General features: G+C 52.8%; 1 protein-coding gene across 10 annotated transcripts in view; it reads right to left on the bottom strand.

The window, feature by feature from the left end:
• The window catches only part of LOC119957087 (EVI5-like protein), a 311,414-nt gene that overhangs the window by 128,676 nt on the left and 160,245 nt on the right, over window positions 1-22,493 (bottom strand). For all 10 annotated transcript variants that reach the window (XM_038784762.1, XM_038784759.1, XM_038784754.1 and 7 more), the window contains 3 exons: window positions 7,252-7,395; window positions 3,955-4,044; window positions 983-1,080 (listed from right to left, as the gene is read on the bottom strand). In XM_038784762.1, coding sequence (XP_038640690.1) covers window positions 983-1,080; window positions 3,955-4,044; window positions 7,252-7,395 — 332 coding nt within the window. The remainder of the gene's footprint in view (window positions 1-982; window positions 1,081-3,954; window positions 4,045-7,251; window positions 7,396-22,493) is intronic.

Raw genomic sequence — 22,493 nt, 5'->3', positions numbered from 1 at the left:
AAAGACGAAGTGGTCCTAAAGGAAGAGTACTAAATTGAGGGAAGGCCAACTTGGGCAGCACGGTTAGCACAATTGCTTCACAGCTCCAGGGTCCCAAGTTCGATTCCCGGCTTGCGTCACTGTCTGTGCGGAGTCTGCACGTTCTCCCCATGTGTGCGTGGGTTTCCTCCGGGTGCTCCGGTTACCTCCCACAGTCCAAAGATGTGCAGGTTAGGTGGACTGGCCATGCTAAATTGCCCTCTGTGTCTAAAATTGCCCTTCGTGTTGGGTGGGTTACTGGGTTATGGGGATAGGGTGGAGGTGTGGGCTCGGTTAGGGTGGTCTTTCCAAGAGCTGGTGCAGACTCGATGGGCCGAAAGGCCTCCTTCTGCACTGTAAATTCTATGATCTATACCATAATTCAGCTACAGCTGGGGAATGTGGATTGAGAGCAGCCGTTTGAAGGTAAATCCACATTTGATATGTGGGAGGCTTTTAAAGAGAGGTTGATTAGAGTGCAGGACAGACATGTCCTTGTGAAAATCCTTCTGCAGACTTCCGGTGTCCTCTGCACTTTTCGCTTTACCACTCATCTTAGTGTCATCTGCAAACTTGGACACATTGCCCTTGGTCCCCAACTCCAAATCATCTATGTAAATTATGAACAATTGTGGGCCCAACACGGATCCCTGAGGGACACCACTAGCTACTGATTGCCAACCAGAGAAACACCCATTAATCCCCACTCTTTTCTCAAGGCCAGCAGCACGGTTCGATTCCCGTACCGGCCTCCCCGAACAGGAGCCGGAATGTGACGACTAGGGGCTTTTCACAGTAACTTCATTTGAAGCCTACTCGTGACAATAAGCGATTATTGTTATTATAGGTGGCCGGGGATCAGCTGGACCCTCCCGTGCACTGGCCAACATTCATTTGCCATAAATCCCACTTTAAAAAAGGACAAACACTGGAAAGGTGTGGGGAGGTTTGCAACGTTACGTACTTCTTCATTTTCTTTGCGTTGTACTTGACCTGGTAAGCCTTCAGGACCAGCTTGTCAGGACAGCCATCAAACTGCTGTGGGATGACCTTCTGAAAGTGCTGTAGGGAGAGAGAGAGGGGGGGGGGGGGAGAACATCACATCACTTCTGTACATGGGCTGGGTGTACATGTGCTGGAAACAATGTGACTGGCTGCAGGCTCCACATTCCTCAAATAACCACAGCCTCCAATTGTCCAGGTCAAGGAAGAGAAATAAAGAAGTTATTCAAGGCCAAGTATAACGATAATACGGATCATGGTAAATGTATCTGGTGACAGAGCTAGGTGGACTTATTTAGGACCCGCTGGCACAGCTCATTTTAGCATTCCTTGGCTTTTTTAATGAAGGGGGTGTGAATAAATGTTTTATTCTACTGACCCTCAATGAAGGAAAATGCTTGCAGGCTACAGGAGAGGCTGGTATCACACTAAACGGGTGGAACGGGGATGCAGGGAGCTGCTGGGGGAGAGGGGAAATGGTCGGGAGCTGCTGGTGGGGGGGCGGGGGGGAGAAGAACGGGAACACAGGGAGATGCTAGGGGGGAACGGGGAACGTAGGGAGCTGCTAGGGAGAGCAGGAAAGACAGGGAGGTGCTGGGGGAAAGGGAGCTGCTGGGGCAGAGGAGGGAAGGCAAAAGAGAAAGATTGGAAGCATGGTCAGACGGGGAGGGGAGGTCGTGTCTCACTAACTTGATAGAGTTTTTAGAAGAGGTCACAAAGATGATTGATGCAGTTAGGGCAGTGGATGTTGTCTAAATGGACTTCAGTAAGGCCTTTGACATGGTCCCTCATGGTAGACTGGTACAAACGGTGGAGTCACACGGGATCAGGGGTGAGCTGGCAAGGTGGATACAGAACTGGCTCGGTCATAGAAGGCAGAGAGTAGCAATGGAAGGGTGCTTTTCTGATTGGAGGGCTGTGACCAGTGGTGTTCCGCAGGGATCAGTGCTGGGACCTTTGCTGTTCGTAGTAGATATAAATGATTTGGAGGAAAATGTAACTGGCCTGATTAGTAAGTTTGCAGACGACACAAAGGTTGGTGGAATTGTGGATAGCGATGAGGACTGTCAGAGGATACAGCAGGATTTAGATCATTTGGAGACTTGGACGGAGAGATGGCAGATGGAGTTTAATCCGGACAAATGTGAGGTAATGCATTTTGGAAGGTCTAATGCAGGGAGGGAATATACAGTGAATGGTAGAACCCTCAAGAGTATTGACAGTCAGAGATCTAGGTGTACAGATCCACAGGTCACTGAAAGGGCAACACAGGTGGAGAAGGTAGTCAAGAAGGCATACAGTATGCTTGCCTTCATTGGCCGGGGCATTGAGTATAAGAATTGGCAAGTCATGTTGCAGCTGTATAGAACCTTAGTTCAGCCACACTTGGAGTATAGTGTTCAATTCTGGTCGCCACACTACCAGAAGTATGTGGAGGCTTTAGAGAGGGTGCAGAAGAGATTTACCAGGATGTTGCCTGGTATGGAGGGCATTAGCTATGAGGAGCGGTTGAATAAACTTGGTTTGTTCTCACTGGAACGACAGAGGTTGAGGGGCAACCTGATAGATGTCTACAAAATTATGAGGGGCATAGACAGAGTGGATAGTCAGAGGCTTTTTCCCAGGGTAGAGGGGTCAGTTACTAGGGGGCATAGGTTTAAGGTGGGAGGGGCAAGGTTTAGAGGAGATGTACGAGGCAAGTTTTTGACACAGGGAGTAGTGGGTGCCTGGAACTCGCTGCCGGAGGAGGTGGTGGAAGCAGGAACGATAGTGACAATTAAGGGGCATCTTGACAAATACATGAATAGGATGGGAATAGAGGGATACGGACCCCGGAAGTGTGGAAGATTTTAGTTTATACGGGCAGCATGGTCGGCACGGGCTTGGAGGGCCGAAGGGCCTGTTCCTGTGCTGTACTTTTCTTTGTTCTTTGTTCTTTGTATGATTATTTGCAGATACTGCAGCCTGTGTGCGCTCTGCTTTGATTAATGTCGATTCTTTGATATTCCCCCTCGGCTTCACTTCAGTGCTTTCTATTGCCCAGTTTTCACCACCTCATCCCTCAGTAATTAGAATATCATAGAGTTTACAGTGCAGAAGGAGGCCATTTGGCCCATCGAGTCTGCACAGGACCTTGGAAAGAGCATCCTACCCAAGGTCAACACCTCCACCCTATCCCCATAACCCAATAACCCCACCCAACCTTTTTGGACACTAAGGAGCAATTTAGCCTGGCCAATCCACCTAACCTGCACACCTTTGGACTGTGGGAGGAAACCGGAGCACCCGGAGGAAACCCACGCACACACGGGGAGAACGTGCAGACTCCACACAGGCAGTGACCCAAGCCGGGAATGGACCCTGGAGCTGTGAAGCAACAGTGCTATCCACTGTGCTACCGTGCTGCCCATCGAGTCTGCATTGGCCCATTTACAAGTGCCCCACCCGACCTATCTGCAATGGAGGAGTGGCACTGAAGGGTGCCAACAACAAACTGGGGGCATGGCAAACAGCGAGGGGGAATGCTTTTCACAGTAAATTCATTGAAGCCTATTATTAATTAATTGAAGACAATTATTATTAATATTATTTCCTCCCACAGTCCAAAGATGTGCAGGTTAGGTGGATTGGCCATGCTAAATTGCCCCTAAGTGTCCAGGGTTCTGCGGATTAGGTGGGATTAAGGGGTTGCAGGGGATAGGGTGGGGGCCTGGGTCAGTGCAGACTCAATGGGCCGAATTCTATGATTGGATTTGGTGGGTAGGGAGGGTTATTAAAGTAATTTATTAGTTGACAAGATTATCAAAAAAGGGTTTCAGTCTTTGCAAACTCTTTTACAAAGATTAGCTGCGGTACAGAGAATGAATGAAACCTCCGACCCCGAGATAGGTACACGAGAGCTGCACAGGTGACGGGGAGAGAAATTGCTTTTACCTGCGACATTCCTTCCATGTCCAGTTGCATCAGTTCCGTCTGGTTAAACTGAAGCATGGCCATTCCAATGCGGAATACTATCTCCAAACCCTGCAACAAAAAAGAGGTTGGGCGTCAAAGTGAGCGGTGAACACAAAGGCAGAGCAGAACAAGGACACAAAGCGGAAGTCGGTCAGCGATGCTACAAGCGGCTTTGTTCAGCCGCACCGACTTTAACGAAGAGGTAAAACCTCAGAATTATCATCCAAGTAATTGGAACGCTCATCCGGTCGTCACCGGGTAACTGCGAATCATACTGACAGAGCAACAGATTCACCAGCAATCCACAAACAGCTCAAACAAACAAACCCTGCCATTACTGTTCTCTACTCGTGGCAATTGTTCAAAGCCGCGATTGACTCAAATCATTCTGCATATTTAATCTCCACACTCCCCTCTTGCAACTTTTCACCAATGCGAACAGCTGTTGGTGTTGGACGGGTAGGGGGAGGGGGTGGTTGTACTGGGACGTTTCCACATCGGCATCAAGGCAACAACTAGTCTTTTCAGGTCTCTCTAGCTTTGGCAGCGTCATCCAGACTCAAAGCGTTAGCGCCGTTCTCTCCCCACAGACACTGCGGCGGCATTTTCTGTTTTTGGTTTAGATTCCAGCAGTTGCAGTAATCTGCTTTTAACTAGTCTCCTAACTGGCCAGACCCTCGAGGACCGTCTGCGACCAAATGGCAAATCTGAAGACAACGGTTCGTGTGTGATGCTTAACATTGAGGGCTCGCTGGGGAGAGCGTAACGAGGGAAGGGAGAAAGAGAAAAGGCAATTCGTCGGGAGAGGGGCAAGGATGAGGGAGAGGCCTGCAGGAAGGATTATGGTATCATACCTTAAATCAAATTGTTTATTCTGAACAGCAAGTAAACCACACTGGCACAAAAGGAATTAGGGCCTATCTGCTACAAAGTCTTACTTTTGCATGAATTAAAGTATTTCAACTAATCATTAGGCTTTGCAAGTCATTCTGGAAATGATAGATAATGGATAATGCTCAATGGTCAATGTGCAGGAAATGATTCTTACTGAGCACCATCATAGTCATCGACATCTGCAGCACAGAAAAGGCTCATCACGTCTGAACCTGTGTCCTGTGAGTGTCCCTTTAAGAAAGGTTATTGTCTTGTCACATGGCTTCAGTGATGTCATTTTTGTGGGTGGAGTAGAGCTGAGAGTTATACTTTCGCTTTTGATTTTGACTGCTGTGGACTCAAAGAGCAAAGAAGTATTTTCGCTGTCTCTCTCTGTTTTTATTTTTGAAAAAAAACTGTTCCAGGAAAAGAAAAATCACCTTGGCGGTGGCCTGGAGAGATACAATTGCTTTCTGGAAGAAATTCAAATCTGCTGGTTGAAAAGTGGAACAGAATTTCAGTATTAATCAAGTGAGAATACAGTGTTCTGGGCCACGCCTTTGAAAAGGGATTTCTAGTTTTAATTGGATTTTGTTATTGAATTGGAACAGTTAAGGGGGAATTCATTCAGGGTTATACATAGATTACTGTAGCTGTGTGGGGTCTTTTATGTTTGTAATTATACAAAAATCTTGTGTGTTTATACAAATGTTATCTAAATTCTTAGAGTAAAGCTTTTTTTGTATTATTAAAAGCGCCTAAGACGACTGTTGAATCACACCTGAAGTGAGGGCTCTGGTGCTCATCCTAGCTAAACTCAACGTAAAGGCTGCAGGTCAGGTGGACTTCAGAAGACACTTAACCCAGGCCCATATCACCTGCCAAACAAAAAAAACACCAAACTATTCTCATTCCATTATCCAGCCGTGTCTGCCCTGGCATCGCACATGCACATCTAAATAGTTCTTAAATGATATGAGGGTCTGTGCCTCCACCACCCTTTCAGGCAGTGATGTCCAGCTGAGTTCTTACAGCAACATATCCCAGTGCACCGGGACATTCCATTTTTCAGGTCAACGCTTTTGGTGCATTCACATATTTCACAGTCATAATGTTAATCGAAATGAGCCCATTTTTCCTCCGACCCTCCAACAAAACTTCTAAAACCAGGAGGTTTCTCCAGGCATAGAACATTCAGCAAATGTCAAAGTGAGCTTTGAGTGCAGCATGAAGTGGGTGATTAGGGCCTGCAGCCTCAACACACGAGGCAGGAGCTGTGTGTGTGGCTTGACCTGATGCTGTTACTTTCCCCACTCGGGGGGGGGGGGGGGGGGCAGATCCTGATTGTATCTCGACAAAGATCATTCCAAGAAGAGGTGGAACAAGAAATGAGACAAGAAATTGACATTTCAGGGAGCGAGCTCTGAAGGGGAAGTCCTCCACTGTGTTTAAGTGCATCTCTCAGAGGCTGGCTCTTCTCTTTCCCTCTCCCTTGGAGGGATGGCGTCAATGCTTTGTGAAATATGGGCGGCACGGTGGTTAGCACCGCTGCCTCTCAGCTCTGCGGACCTGGGTTCGATTCCCGGCTTGGGTCACTGTCTGCACGTCCTCCCCGTGTGTGGGTGGGTTTCCCCCGGGTGCTCCGGTTTCCTCCCACAGTCCAAATATGTGGTTAGGTGGATTGGCCGTGCTAAATTGCCCCTTAGTGTCCAAAAGGTTAGACTGGGTTACGGGAATAGGGTGGAGGCACGGGCTGAAGTTGGGCACTCTTTCCAAGGGCCAGTGTAGACTTGATGGGTCGAATGACCTCATTCTGCACTGTACGTATGGATTCTATAAAAGGGAGGACCACATGGATGTTGCTTTACATTAACGCACTCATGAGACCATCAATTCACGCGACACCTGGTTAGGAGCGAACAGTGGTTTTAATCGTCTTACAACAGAGCCTGCCTGTGACGAGATGAACTCTAGATGAACTGGCAGGCAGGCTCACAACAGCAACCTTTATACTTCCGGTTAGGGGGAGGAGCGGAGCCATGGGCGGAGCCATGGGTAGAGCCCAGTACAAGCTCCTCATCCCCCCCTATGGGTAGAGCCGTGCAACTACACATGATCTAGTACAAGGTACAGGCTCAACACATGTTGTACAATACAGTGTGGATTATTAGTGTTTATAATTCACCACACGCACCATCTGAAGACAGATGACCTCAATGTACGATGCTCCTATTTTAGAGGATGGAAATAATCTCCTGTCTCATTCGGAGTGGGATATTAACTGGAAGGTTGTGGGGCAAGGCGGACATGCCCAGCATAGGCCTGGAGCAAATCTGGCCATGCTAATCAATCATTCTACTATTGGAGTTCAACTACAATAAACAGTTCTGTAAAAGGTCTTACCTCGTACATAAATATGTCAAATATCCGAGTTGCTAATGGCAGGGAAAAGGTTGTGAGGAAAATGGTTAGGAACCAGGAGGAGGCGTACATCGACGTGTGGAAGCTCTGGGACCGAAAGTGCACGTGCAATTCAGGCAGCTGGTCCTGGGGAAGAGATGAAAAGCAAAACATTCATGTGAAATTTCAAACATACACAGGAGCAGACTCTACCAAAATGCAACGGGTGCAGTGATTTTGAAATGGCCCCAGTTTAAAGGTCGCCATCTGGACCATTCTGGGAAATGCGTTGCCATCACAACACCACTTCCTGGGTGTCCCAGTGTGAGCTATCGACGGGAAAGTGGTTTTTAGCAGCCTGACCAATGTTTATTTCTCAAAGCGACATGAGGGTCTGCTCACCGTTACTTACAATATGTGGGAGCTTGCTGTGCACGCATTTCCTCCACTATAAACAGCGAGGGGCCTCGAGGGGCAGCGAGGGGCCTCCAGAGGGTGCAGCGAGGGGCCTCGAGGGGGTGCAGCGAGGGGCCTCCAGAGGGTGCAGCGAGGGGCCTCGAGGGGGTGCAGCGAGGGGCCTCGAGAGGGTGCAGCGAGGGGCCTCGAGGGTGCAGCGAGGGGCCTCCAGAGGGTGCAGCGAGGGGCTTCGAGAGGGTGCAGAGAGGGGCTTTGAGGGGCTTCGAGAGGGTGCAGCGAGGGGCTTCGAGAGGGTGCAGCGAGGGGCTTCGAGAGGGTGCAGCGAGGGGCTTCGAGAGGGTGCAGCGAGGGGCTTCGAGAGGGTGCAGCGAGGGGCTTCGAGAGGATGCAGCGAGGGGCCTCGAGAGGGTGCAGCGAGGGGCTTCGAGGGGGTGCAGCGAGGGGCCTTGAGAGGGTGCAGCGAGGGGCTTCGAGAGGGTGCAGCGAGGGGCTTCGAGAGGATGCAGCGAGGGGCCTCGAGAGGGTGCAGAGAGGGTGCAGCGAGGGGCTTCGAGAGGGTGCAGCGAGGGGCTTAGAGAGGGTGCAGCGAGGGGCCTCGAGGGGGTGCAGCGAGGGGCTTCGAGAGGGTGCAGCGAGGGGCTTCGAGAGGGTGCAGCGAGGGGCTTCGAGAGGGTGCAGCGAGGGGCCTCGAGGGGGTGCTGCGAGGGGCCTCGAGGGGGTGCAGCGAGGGTGCAGCGAGGGGCTTCGAGAGGGTGCAGAGAGGGTGCAGCGAAGGTGCAGCGAGGGGCTTCGAGAGGGTGCAGCGAGGGGCTTCGAGAGGATGCAGCGAGGGGCTTCGAGAGGGTGCAGAGAGGGTGCAGCGAGGGGCTTCGAGAGGGTGTAGCGAGGGGCTTCGAGGGGGTGCAGCGAGGGGCCTCGAGGGGGTGCAGCGAGGGGCTTCGAGAGGGTGCAGCGAGGGGCCACGAGAGGGTGCAGCGAGGGTGCAGCGAGGGTGCAGCGAGGGTGCAGCGAGGGTGCAGCGAGGGTGCAGCGAGGGTGCAGCGAGGGTGCAGCGAGGGGCTTCGAGAGGGTGCAGCGAGGGGCTTCGAGAGGGTGCAGCGAGGGGCCTTGAGAGGGTGCAGCGAGGGGCTTCGAGAGGGTGCAGCGAGGGGCCACGAGAGGGTGCAGCGAGGGGCTTCGAGAGGGTGCAGCGAGGGGCCACGAGAGGGTGCAGCGAGGGTGCAGCGAGGGGCCTCGAGAGGGTGCAGCGAGGGGCCTCGAGAGGGTGCAGCGAGGGGCCTCGAGGGGGTGCAGTGAGGGGCTTCGAGGGGGTGCAGCGAGGGGCTTCGAGAGGGTGCAGAGAGGGGCTTCGAGAGGGTGCAGCGAGGGGCCTCGAGGGGGTGCAGCGAGGGGCTTCGAGAGGGTGCAGCGAGGGGCCTCGAGAGGGTGCAGCGAGGGGCCTCGAGGGGGTGCAGCGAGGGGCTTCGAGAGGGTGCAGCGAGGGGCCTCGAGAGGGTGCAGCGAGGGGCCTCGAGAGGGTGCAGCGAGGGGCTTCGAGAGGGTGCAGCGAGGGGCCTCGAGAGGGTGCAGCGAGGGGCCTCGAGAGGGTGCAGCGAGGGGCCTCGAGGGGCAGCGAGGGGCTTCGAGAGGGTGCAGCGAGGGGCCTCGAGGGGCAGCGAGGGGCTTCGAGGGGGTGCAGCGAGGGGCTTCGAGGGGGTGCAGTGAGGGGCCTCGAGGGGGTGCAGCGAGGGGCCTCGAGTGGGTGCAGCGAGGGGCCCCGAGTGGGTGCAGCGAGGGGCTTCGAGAGGGTGCAGGGAGGGTGCAGGGAGGGTACAGCGAGGGGCTTCGAGGGGGTGCAGAGAGGGTGCAGCGAGGGGCTTCGAGGGGGTGCAGCGAGGGGCCTCGAGAGGGTACAGCGAGGGGCCTCGAGAGGGTGCAGAGAGGGGCCTCGAGAGGGTGCAGCGAGGGTGTAGAGGAGGTTTACCAGAATAGTTCCAGGACTGGGGGAGTTTAGCCACGAGGGTAGGTGGGAAACAAAGTGGATATTCTCCCTGGAACAAGGGTTACAGATGCCTAACAGTGACTAAGATATTAGACCACAACCGCAATGTTTTTCTATTTATAAGACTGTGGAAAATCGATTCAGGGATCCGTGTTGGGCCCACAATTGTTCACAATCTGTATAGATGATTTAGAGTTGGGGACCAAGGGCAATGTGTCCAAGTTTGCAGATGACACTAAGATGAGTGGTAAAGCGAAAAGTGCAGAGGATACTGGAAGTCTGCAGAGGGATTTGGATAGGTTAAGTGAATGGGCTAGGGTCTGGCAGATGGAATACAATGTTGACAAATGTGAGGTTATCCATTTTGGTACGAATAACAGCAAACGGGATTATTATTTAAACAATAAAATATTAAAGCATGCTGCTGTGCAGAGAGACCTGGGTGTGTAGGCATGAGGAACAGAAAGTTGGTTTACAGGTGCAACAGGTGATTAAGAAGGCAAATGGTGTTTTGTCCTTCATTGCTAGAGGGATGGAGTTTAAGACTAGGGAGGTTATGTTGCAATTGTATAAGGTGTTAGTGAGGCCACACCTGGAGTATTGTGTTCAGTTTTGGTCTCCTTACTTGAGAAAGGACGTACTGGCGCTGGAGGGTGTGCAGAGGAGATTCACTAGGTTAATCCCAGAGCTGAAGGGGTTGGGTTATGAGGAGAGGTTGAGTAGACTGGGACTGTACTCGTTGGAATTTAGAAGGATGAGGGGGGATCTTATAGAAACATTTAAAATTATGAAGGGAATAGATAGGATAGATGCGGGCAGGTTGTTTCCACTGGCGGGTGAAAGCAGAACTAGGGGGCATAGCCTCAAAATAAGGGGAAGTAGATTTAGGACTGAGCTTCGGAGGAACTTCTTCACCCAAAGGGTTGTGAATCTATGGAATTCCTTGCCCAGTGAAGCAGTTGAGGCTCCTTATTTACATGTTTTTAAGGTAAAGATAGATAGTTTTTTGAAGAATAAAGGGATTAAGGGTTATGGTGTTCAGGCCGGAAAGTGGAGCTGAGTCCACAAAAGATCAGCCATGATCTAATTGAATGGCGGAGCAGGCTCGAGGGGCCAGATGGCCGACTCCTGCTCCTAGTTCTTATGTTCTTATGATTCACTCCAGGAGAGATTGCATGAGAAATATGTCTTGGTTATTTTTACAAACAAAAGTTTGCTGTAACAAAAGAATAACAGTGTTTCAACTTTTAAACGTCAAACCGAACAAGAACAATTTACATGCATCACTTCACCCAACACACAATTTCCCATTAAACAGCACATAACATGACATACAGCTCTCTGCTCCACTTACACAGGCAGGCAAAAATTATACTTGCGTTACAGAACATATTCCTGCTGGTCGTTACACTCTTTCAGACCCTGTCTGGAAAGCTTTTTCATCGCCTCTCTATCGTTTGAGGCAGCACGGTGGCTCAGTGGTGAGCACTGCTGTCTCACAGTGCCAGAGACCCAAGTTCAACTCCAACCCTGAGTTACTGTCTGTGCGGAGTCTGCACGTTTTCCCCGTGCTTGCGTTGGTTTCCTCCGGGTGCTCTGGTTTCTTCTCTCAGTCCAAAGATGTGCAGGTTTGGTGGATTGGCCGCCTAAATTGCCCCTTAGTGTCCAAAAAGGTTGGGTGGAGTTACGGGAATGGGGAGGGGGAATGGGGAGGGGGAGTGGGCCGAGGTACGGAGAGGGTCGGTGCAGACTTGATGGGCCAAATGGCCTTCTTATGCACTGTAGGGATTCTATGATCATTCTCCACATCATTCTGCTCCCGCCTGTTCAAACAGAATTCCTTGTTCTCTTTGAGCTCCATCCAGTGGAAGGATGCTTCTGCTAATCCCTTGTTTTTTCCTTTTAATTTCTGTTATTTTGCTATTTCAATTTTTGTACCTGGACAGTTAATTGGACTGATGCCTTTAAGACAGACTTCACCTTTAATCTTCGGAAAAGGGTCTCCAGCAGGATGTGCTGTTTAGTCTGGCAGCAGTGACAATGCCTCTTGAGGCGATAAAGTTATCACACAAGGAATAGTGCTTCTGAAGTCAACCATTCCACAAGGATGAAGAGTGGCATGTAAGGATCCTCCTGTAAATCCTTGTCTGTTGTCATGTGAGAGTGCCTTTAAGAAATAGATGTTTAAGCAATGTACCTTTAAGAAATAGAGCAGCTCATATTACTGAAGTGATGTCAGAGTCGTGGGTGGAGCTGGATTTTTAGCTCAGCCATTTGGCAGTGTTTTGGTTTCAGTTTGAGAGAGCAGCTGAAAAGTGCCTGGCTGGTTCGTTGTGAGCAATTTAAAAGGAGAAAGACAGTTTTTTGTGGAAAAAAGCTTGGGTGTGTCTGTGTTTGCAGTGAGCTGGATCTGCTGTGATCTCTGCCAGGAAAGAATATCTCTGAATCATTTGGGTGATTTAAACTCATAATAGTAATGTCTTTAACCTGATGTGTTTCTGTTTAAAGGTGTTAAGTCTTTTGGAGGTTTGAAGGAACATTTTGAGGGATTATTTAGTGTTGTATTATTTTTGGGGTGATCTTTGAAGTAAGGGGTGTTAAGGGATCCAATGTTTATTTAAAAAGGTTAAGTTAAATTCATGGAATAAACATTGTTTTTTAAAAACCCACCAGCAGGATGTGTTGAGTCGGACAGCTGTACTAACACCTCTTGATGGACTTGGCCGGCGGCCAATGAGCTGTTTCGGGTTGCTGGGCCTCAGCAGTTAATCTGTCCTGATTAGTGCTGACCATTCTGGAATGTTCCTTCCTCTGTGAGACTGTGTTTCCAGCTTTTAGTTTCATTTTTGATCAGAAGCTGGAAGGTCACAGCTCTGATTTCTGACTCTCATCTGATGGGTTCAGTATAAAGATCCAGAGTGAAGACCTTTCTGCCTCCATAGCCAGATTGAAGTGCAGGAGGAACCAGTCCAGCAGTAGCTGAAGGCAGGGTCAGTTACTTAAAAACCTTTAAAATAACCTCATCTGGGAAACTCCTCTCAGAGAGGCTGTTGGTCATTCTGGCGGAGTTAGAACATTGAACATTACAGCGCAGTACAGGCCCTTCGGCCCACGATGTTGCACTGTCCTGTGAAACCCTTCTAAAGTCCCTCTACACTATTCCCTTATCGTCCATATGCCTATCCAATGACCATTTGAATACGTTTAGTGTTGGCGAGTCCACTACTGTTGCAGGTAGGGCATTCCACGCCCTTACTACTCTCTGAGTAAAGAACCTACCTCTGACATCTGTCCTATATCTATCTCCCCTCAATTTAAAGCTATGTCCCCTCGTGCTGGACATCACCATCCGAGGAAAAAGGCTCTCGATGTCCACCCTATCTAATACTCTGATCATCTTGTATGCCTCAATTAAGTCCCCTCTTAACCTTCTCTCTAACGAAAACAGCCTCAAGTCCTTCAGCCTTTCCTCATATGATCTTCCCTCCATACCAGGCAACATTCTTGTAAATCTCCTATGCACCCTTTCCAATGCTTCCACATCCTTCCTATAATGTGGCGACCAGAACTGCACACAATACTCCAAATGCGGCCGCACCAGAGTTTTGTACAACTGCAACATGACCTCATGGCTCCGAAACTCAATTCCTCTACCAATAAAAGCTAACACACCGTACGCCTTCTTAACAACCCTCTCAACCTGGGTGGCAACTTTCAGGGATCTATGGACATGGACACCGAGATCTCTCTGCTCGTCCACACTACCAAGAATCTTACCATTAGCCCAGTACTCTGCCTTCCTGTTATTCCTTCCAAAATGAATCACCGCACACTTTTCTGCATTAAACTCCATTTGCCACCTGTCAGCCCAGCTCTGCAGCTTATCTATGTCCCTCTGTAACTTGTAACATCCTTCTGCACTGTCCACAACTCCACCGACTTTAGTGTCATCTGCAAATTTACTCACCCATCCTTCTACGCCCTCCTCCAGGTCATTTATAGAAATGACAAACAGCAACGGCCCCAAAACAGATCCTTGTGGCACACCACTAGTAACTGAACACCAGTCAGAGCATTTCCCATCAACCACCACTTTTTGTCTTCTATCAACTAGCCAATTTCTGATCCAAACTGCTAAATCACCCTGAATACATGCCTCTGTATTTTCTGCAATAGCCTACCGTGGGGAACCTTATCTAACACTTTACTGAAATCCATATACACCACATCAACTGCTTTACCCTCATCCACCTGTTTGGCCACCTTCTCGAAGAACTCAATGAGGTTTGTGAGGCGCGACCTACCCTTCACAAAACCGTGTTGACTATCTCTAATCAAATTATTCCCTTCCAGATGATTATAAATCCTATCTCTTATAAACCTTTCCAAGACTTTTCCCACACCAGAAGTAAGGCTCACTGGTCTATAGTTACCGGGGTTCTCTCTACTCCCCTTCTTGTACAAGTGGACAACATTTGCTATCCTCCCGTCCTCTGGCACTATTCCTGTAGACAAAGATGACTTAAAGATCAAAGACAAAGGCTCAGCAATCTCCTCCCTAGCTTCCCAGAGAATCCTAGGATAAATCCCATCCGGCCCAGGGGACTTATCTATTTTCACACTTTCCAGAATCGCGAACACTTCCTCCTTATGAACCTCAAGCCCTTCTAGTCTAGTAGCTGTATCTCAGTATTCTCCTCGACAACTTTGCCTTTTTCCTGTGTGAATACTGACGAAAAATACTCATTTAGCACCTCTCCTATCTCCTCGGACTCTACGCACAACTTCCCACTACTGTCCTTGACTAGCCCTACTCTTACTTTAGTCATTCTTTTATTCCTGACATACCTATAGAAAGCTTTAGGGTTATCCTTGATCCTACCTGCCAAAGACTCTCATGTCCTCGCTTGGCTCTTCTTAGGTCTCTCTTTAGAGCCTTCCTAGCTAACTTGTAACTCTCAGCCGACCCAAATAAACCATCACGTCTCATCTTCACATAAGCCTCCTTCTTCCTCTTGACAAGTGTTTCAACTGCTTTAGTAACCCATCGTTCCCTCATTCGACCACTTCCTCCCTGCCTAACAGGTACATACTTATCAAGGACACGCAGTAGCTGTTCCTTGAACATGCTCCACATTTCCATCGTGTCCATCCCCTGGAGTTTTCCTCTCCAGCCGATGCATCCTAAGTCTTGCCTCATCGCATCATAATTGCCTTTCGCCCAGCAATAACTCTTTCATAGAACATAGAACATAGAACATAGAACGATACAGCACAGTACAGGCCCTTCGGCCCTCAATGTTGCACCGACATGGAAAAAAAACGAAAGGCCATCTAACCTACACTATGCCCTTATCATCCTTTCCCTGCGGTTTATACCTATCCCTTTCCATCGCTAAAGTAAACGTAATCGAATTGTGGTCACTATCACCAAAGTGCTCACCTACCTTCAAATCTAACACCTGTCCTGGTTCATTACCCAGTACCAAATCCAATATGGCCTCGCCTCTCGTTGGCCTATCTACATACTGTGTCAGGAAACCCTCCTGCACACATTGGACAAAAACGGATCCATCTAAAGTACTCGAACTATAGTGTTTCCAGTCAATATTTGGAAAGTTAAAGTTCCCCATAACAACTACCCTGTTATTTTCGCTCCTATCCAGAATCATCTTTGCAATCCTTTGCTCTACATCTCTGGAACTTTTCGGAGGCCTATAGAAAAGCCCTAACAGGGTGACCTCTCCTTTCCTGTTTCTCAACTCAGCCCATACTACCTCAGTATTCGAGTCCTCATCAAATTCCCTCTCAGCCACCGTAATACTGTCCTTGACTAACAATGCCACCCCACCCCCTCTCTTACCACCTTCCCTGAACTTACTGAAATATCTAAACCCCGGCACCTGCAACAACCATTTCTCGCCCTGCTCTAGCCATGTCTCCGAAATGGCCACAACATCGAAGTCCCAGGTACTAACCCATGCTGCAAGCTCACCCACCTTATTCCAGATGCTCCTGGCATTGAAGTAGACGCACTTTAAACCACCTTCCTTCCTGCCGGTACACTCCTGCAACTTTGAAACCTTACTCATGACCTCACTACTCTCAGCTTCTTGTGTACTGGAGCTAGAATTCAGGTTCCCAATCCCCTGCTGAACTAGTTTAAACCCTCCCGAAGAGCACGAGCAAACCTCCCCCCCGAGGATATTAGTACCCCTCTGGTCCAGGTGTAGACCATCCCGTTTGTAGAGGTCCCACCTACCCCAGAATGAGCCCCAATTGTCCTGGAATCTGAAACCCTCCCTCCTGCACCATCCCTGCAGCCACGTGTTCAACTGCTCTCTCTCCCTATTCCTCGACTCGCTAGCACGAGGCACGGGTAACAACGCAGAGATAATAACTCTGTTTGTTCTAGCTTTAAGTTTCCACCCTAGCTCCCTGAATTCCTGCCTTACATCCCTATCCCTTTTCCTACCTATGTCGTTGGTACCTATGTGGACCACGACTTGGGGCTGCTCCCCCTCCCCTTTAAGGATCCCGAAAACACGATCTGAGACATCGCGGACCCTGGCACCTGGGAGGCAACATACCAACCGCGAGTCTCTCTCGTTCCCACAGAATCTCCTATCTATCCCCCTAACTATGGAGTCTCCAATGACTAATGTTCTACTCCTTTCCCCCCTTCCCTTCTGAGCAACAGGGACAGACTCTGTGCCAGAGACCTGTACCCCATGGCTGAACCCTGGTAAGTCGTCCCCCCCAACAGTATCCAAAGCGGTATACCTGTTACTAAGGGGAACGACCACAGGGAATCCCTGCACTGACTGCTTACCCCTAGCCCCTCTCACCGTCACCCATCTATCTTTATTCTTTGGCGTAACTACCTTCCTGAAGCTTCTATCTATGACCCCCTCTGCCTCCCGAATGATCCGAAGTTCATCCAGCCCAAGCTCCAGGTCCCTAACACAGTTTTTGAGGAGCTGGAGTTGGGTGCACTTCCCACAGATGAAATCAGCAGGGACACTGACGGCATCCCTCACCTCAAACATTCTGCAGGAGGAGCATTGTACTGCCTTCCCTGACATCACCTCTAGATTTAAAAAAACAAGAAAAAGAAAGGAAGAGCTTACCATATATTCCCTCAAACCCTGCTCCTGCTGAAAGGTAAGCAAATTTAAAGGCACTCACTCACCTTCACGACAGGCCCCTGCTCCCGCTTCCCAACGACCGTGGTTTTTTTTTGGTTAGAGGAGGTGGTGGGGGGGGGGGGGGGGGGGGAAACACTGAGAAAGTGTTTCGGGTTTAACTGTCACTTGACAACAGCCCCTCCATAAACCACCTTCAAATTAGGCTGACCGCACTGCACGTATGCAAATTTCCCCGGTTGGGAACAATTAAGAATTACACTGGCCTGAGGAGGATCTTCTCAGTGAAGACACGGGTTATTAAAAGTTAAAGTGACTCCCCAGAGGGAATCCTATAGCTGGAGAGTACAGACTAAGTACATCTCTAACCATACACCAGAGGTTTCCATCCTCAAGTCTACTGAAAGGGCACCCTGATACAAAAATTACCACAACACCCAAAGCAAGGACACTCATCTTCCATTTCAAATTAATCCTCTTTTTATTTTACCCCTTTCCCCTCCCTCTGTATGTGTCTGTCTTCTGTGTGTTTGGCTAGAGGGTGGGAAGCAGAAGATTGGCTGGCTGTTATTCTATTGTAAGGATTGTATGTCTTATCCCCATTTTTGTAATTAATAAACAGTTTTGTGCTTCACTTACAAATCCAGTGCCTCTATGAAAATGAAAATCGCTTATTGTCACGAGTAGGCTTCAATTAAGTTACTGTGAAAAGCCCCTAGTCGCCACATTCCGGCGCCTGTCCGGAGAGGCTGGTACGGGAATCGAACCGTGCTGCTGGCCTGCTTGGTCTGCTTTATAAGCCAGCGATTTAGCCGAGTGAGCTAAACCAGCCCCGTTCATTGGAGCAGTCACGGGACAAGAATCTCAGACACCGGATACAAATTATTTTGTTCATTCACTTGTGTTGGGGCCCAGGGGCCTATGGGGCTGGAAGTGACTGGGTACCCGGTAACACCAGCCCCTTAAAGATGGTTCTGTCCAGTCGTGTCCAAGACCTTCGATTACCCATTCCCGTCCACACAGGAGAACAGGGCCATGCTTTGAATATGCAACTAACCTCCAATTTAAAGGACAAAAGAAGCCATCAGACTCCGTAATGGGCTAATGGCTGGGCAGACAAGAGTGTTCGGGAGGGGGGGGGGGGGGGGGGGCTTGAACAGCTTAAAGCTCTCAGACATCTACCTGACCTTGATCTTAGGCCTGCAAGGTAGGTTGATGGAGTACCTCGGTGGAGGTGCCGATTGCTGAAACATTGATACCACAAAGAGAGAGTGGGAAGATCCTTACCGTCAGAGTATTGTGGGCCACCCTATGGCAGGGGTCGAGATTCACACTATTGTGGCATCAACAGGTGAGCTGCACAGCCAGTTTCCTGGTCTCCCGGGTAACAAGGCAGCCAAGCTTGAGAACGAGAGAAGGACAGGGCACTGAATGCTCACTCGAACGGCCTTTCTCCGGGCTGCGTACTGAATAAAGGTAACGGGTAACCTGCTGCACCATCAGAACTTTGGATCCTGCCTTTCCACAGCTGCACAAAGAGCAGCTGCATCCAGGACAAAAGGGCAGATAGGCAGCGAGTGAGCAGTGGGAAGGGAGGGAGAGCTTGCTGATACGACAGGAAGCTGTTAGGAAATTAGAACATAGAACATACAGTGCAGAAGGAGGCCCTTTGGCCCATCGAGTCTGCACCGACCCACTTAAGCCCTCACTTCCACCCTATCCCCGCAACCCAATAACCCCTCCTCACCTTTCTGGACACGAAGGGCAATTTATCATGGCCAATCCACCTAACCTGCACATCTTTGGACTGTGGGAGGAAACCGGAGCACCCAGAGGAAACCCGCGCAGACACGGGGAAAACGTGCAGACTCCGCACCGACAGTGACCCAAGCCAGGAATCGAACCTGGGACCCTGGCGCTGTGAAGCCACAGTGCTAACCACTTGTGCTACCGTGCTGCCCTTTTGGATACAGAAATGGGGTTGAAAATGTAGTGGATAATTTAGGGGTTAACAGACTGGGGATAAAGCTGGTAGCACTGAGTCAGTGTATACACCCAGACCTGGCATCAGTTACATTGTCCCATTCAGACTTAATCTCGTTAATGGGAATAAACAGGATACCCTGTTCAGCCGGGGTGATTCACTCATGATCCATTGTCCTTCGGGTCACTGCCTTCCATTAGCCCATTACAGAATCCGATGGCCTCTTTTGTCCGTAAACTGAGGTTAATTGCATATTCATAGAAGGGCCCTGTTCTACTGTGAAAACTGGAATAGGCAATCAAAAGCCCAGATAGTAATGATGAGTTCAAACCTGATTGTTTGTAAAATTACACCTGGAGTGAATTGATCTTCCCGCACAGTCTTAAAAAACATTGCGGCTATCTTATCCAGTCGGGATCTGACCAGGCGTCCGTAACGTTGTCCGTCAGGAACAGGAACATCAGGAAGGTGTTGAAGTTGAGCTCCCTTTGAGGGCAAGAGTGTGGTGTGGTGTGGGGAGGGCCAGAGTGTGGCGTGGGGAAGGAGAGAGTGGCGTGGGGAGGGCCAGAGTGTGGCGTGGGGAGGGCCAGAGAGTGGCGTGGGGAGGGCCAGAGTGTGGCGTGGGGAGGGCCAGAGAGTGGCGTGGGGAAGGGCCAGAGAGTGGCGTGGGGAAGGGCCAGAGAGTGGCGTGGGGAAGGGCCAGAGGGTGAGCGTGGGGAGGGTGAGCGTGGGGAGGGTGAGCGTGGGGAGGGTGAGCGTGGGGAGGGTGAGCGTGGGGAGGGTGAGCGTGGGGAGGGTGAGCGTGGGGAGGGTGAGCGTGGGGAGGGTGAGCGTGGGGAGGGTGAGCGTGGGGAGGGTGAGCGTGGGGAGGGTGAGCGTGGGGAGGGTGAGCGTGGGGAGGGTGAGCGTGGGGAGGGTGAGCGTGGGGAGGGTGAGCGTGGGGAGGGTGAGCGTGGGGAGGGTGAGCGTGGGGAGGGTGAGCGTGGGGAGGGTGAGCGTGGGGAGGGTGAGCGTGGGGAGGGTGAGCGTGGGGAGGGTGAGCGTGGGGAGGGTGAGCGTGGGGAGGGTGAGTGTGGGGAGGGTAAGGGTGGTGTGGGGAGGGCCGGAAGGGGAGAGGTAATCACAGGCCCTTTGGGTACTGCTGAAAGAAGCAGGGGGTGGGGGAAATGTGTGAAGCTATTGACAATGGGACCTGTGGGTGGTGGCAGGGTCAGTGTCCACAACCGTGCAGGAGCTGGGGTGCGGGAGCTGGGGTGCGGGAGCTGGGGTGCGGGAGCCGGGGTGCGGGAGCTGGGCCGCGGGAGCTGGGCCGCGGGAGCTGGGGTGCGGGAGCTGGGGCTGGGGTGCGGGAGCTGGGGCTGGGGTGCGGGAGCTGGGGCTGGGGTGCGGGAGCTGGGGTGAGGGAGCTGGGGTGCGGGAGCCGGGGTGCGGGAGCCGGGGTGCGGGAGCCGGGGTGCGGTAGCCGGGGTGCGGGAGCCGGGGTGCGGGAGCTGGGGTGCGGGAGCTGGGGTGCGGGATATGGGCTGCGGGAGCTGGGGCTGCGGGAGCTGGGGTGCGGGAGCAGGGGTGCGGGAGCAGGGGTGCGGGAGCTGGGGTGCGGGAGCTGGGGTGCGGGAGCTGGGGTGCGGGAGCTGGGGTGCGGGAGCTGGGGTGCGGGAGATGGGGTGGAGGAGCTGGGGTGCGGGAGCTGGGGTGCGGGAGCTGGGGTGCGGGAGCTGGGGTGCGGGAGATGGGCTGCGGGAGCTGGGTTGCGGGAGCTGGGCTGCGGGAGCTGGGGTGCGGGAGCCGGGGTGCGGGAGCCGGGGTGCGGGAGCCGGGGTGCGGGAGCTGGGCTGCGGGAGCCGGGCTGCGGGAGCCGGGCTGCGGGAGCCGGGGTGCGGGAGCCGGGGTGCGGGAGCCGGGGTGCGGGAGCCGGGGTGCGGGAGCCGGGGTGCGGGAGCCGGGGTGCGGGAGCTGGGGTGGGGGAGCTGGGCTGGGGGAGCCGGGTTGGGGGAGCCGGGGTGCGGGAGCCGGCGTGCGGGAGCCGGGGTGCGGGAGCCGGGGTGCGGGAGCCGGGGTGCGGGAGCCGGGGTGCGGGAGCCGGGGTGCGGGAGCGGGGGTGCGGAAGCTGGGGTGGAGGAGCTGGGGTGCGGGAGCTGGGGTGGGGGAGCTGGGGTACGGGAGCTGGGGTGCGGGAGCTGGGGTGCGGGAGCTGGGGTGGGGGAGCTGGGGTGGGGGAGCTGGGGTGCGGGAGCTGGGGTGCGGGAGCTGGGGTGCGGGAGCTGGGGTGCGGGAGCTGGGGTGCGGGAGCTGGGGTGCGGGAGCTGGGGTGCGGGAGCCGGGGTGGGGGAGCTGGGGTGCGGGAGCTGGGGTGCGGGAGCCGGGGTGCGGGAGCCGGGGTGGAGGAGCTGGGCTGCGGGAGCCGGGCTGCGGGAGCCGGGGTGCGGGAGCCGGGGTGCGGGAGCTGGGGTGCGGGAGCTGGGGTGCGGGAGCCGGGGTGCGGGAGCTGGGGTGCGGGAGCTGGGGTGGGGGAGCTGGGCTGGGGGAGCTGGGCTGGGGGAGCTGGGCTGGGGGAGCTGGGCTGGGGGAGCTGGGGTGCGGGAGCTGGGCTGGGGGAGCCGGGCTGGGGGAGCTGGGGTGCGGGAGCCGGGGTGCGGGAGCCGGGGTGCGGGAGCCGGGGTGCGGGAGCCGGGGTGCGGGAGCCGGGGTGCGGGAGCCGGGGTGCGGGAGCCGGGGTGCGGGAGCTGGGGTGCGGGAGCTGGGCTGCGGGAGCTGGGGTGCGGGAGCTGGGGTGCGGGAGCTGGGGTGGGGGAGCTGGGCTGCGGGAGCCGGGCTGCGGGAGCTGGGCTGCGGGAGCTGGGCTGCGGGAGCCGGGGTGCGGGAGCTGGGGTGCAGGGGCCGGGGTGCGGGAGCTGGGCTGCGGGAGCTGGGGTGCGGGAGCTGGGGTGCGGGAGCTGGGGTGCAGGAGCTGGGCTGCGGGAGCTGGGCTGCGGGAGCTGGGCTGCGGGAGCAGGGGTGCGGGAGCTGGGGTGCGGGAGCTGGGGTGCAGGAGCTGGGGTGCAGACACCCAACATTTCACATCCACTTGAAAAGCAGCCGGGGGATTGTGCTGGGCACAAAGTGGCTGCCAGGTTTCCAATATCACATTAGCGACGACAATTCAAAAACACATCCCTGGGTGTCAACCACTCACAGACTTGTGCTGAGCAAGAAATCAATGCCAGCCTGCTTTTGCCGAAGTGGTTTCTGTTCCTGATGATTGGGGCTCAGGGTGTGTACAAGTCACAGAAATCTTGCAGGATGACCAGGCAATGGGGCAGTGAGCAGCTCCCTCAGAATCAGTACAGTACAGTACAGCACAGAACAGGCCCTTCGGCCCTCAATGTTGTGCCGAGCAATGATCACCCTACTTAAACCCATATACCTGTAACCCAACAATCCCCCCATTAACCTTACACTACGGGCAATTTAGCCTGGCCAATCCACCTAACCCGCACATCTTTGGACTGTGGGAGGAAACCGGAGCACCCGGAGGAAACCCACGCACACACGGGGAGGACGTGCAGACTCCACACAGACAGTGACCCAGCCGGGAATCGAACCTGGGACCCTGGAGCTGTGAAGCATTGATGCTAACCACCATGCTACCGTGAGGCCCCTATCGTCTCACTGTCAAACTGTTATGATTGCTATTGTCACGTCATGTTTCTTGAAGTAGGTTCATTTACATTTCACACAA

The sequence above is a fragment of the Scyliorhinus canicula genome, chromosome 25 (assembly GCF_902713615.1).
Source record: "Scyliorhinus canicula chromosome 25, sScyCan1.1, whole genome shotgun sequence".
NCBI lineage: Eukaryota > Metazoa > Chordata > Chondrichthyes > Carcharhiniformes > Scyliorhinidae > Scyliorhinus > Scyliorhinus canicula.
This window is presented reverse-complemented; position numbering and strand designations above follow the sequence as displayed.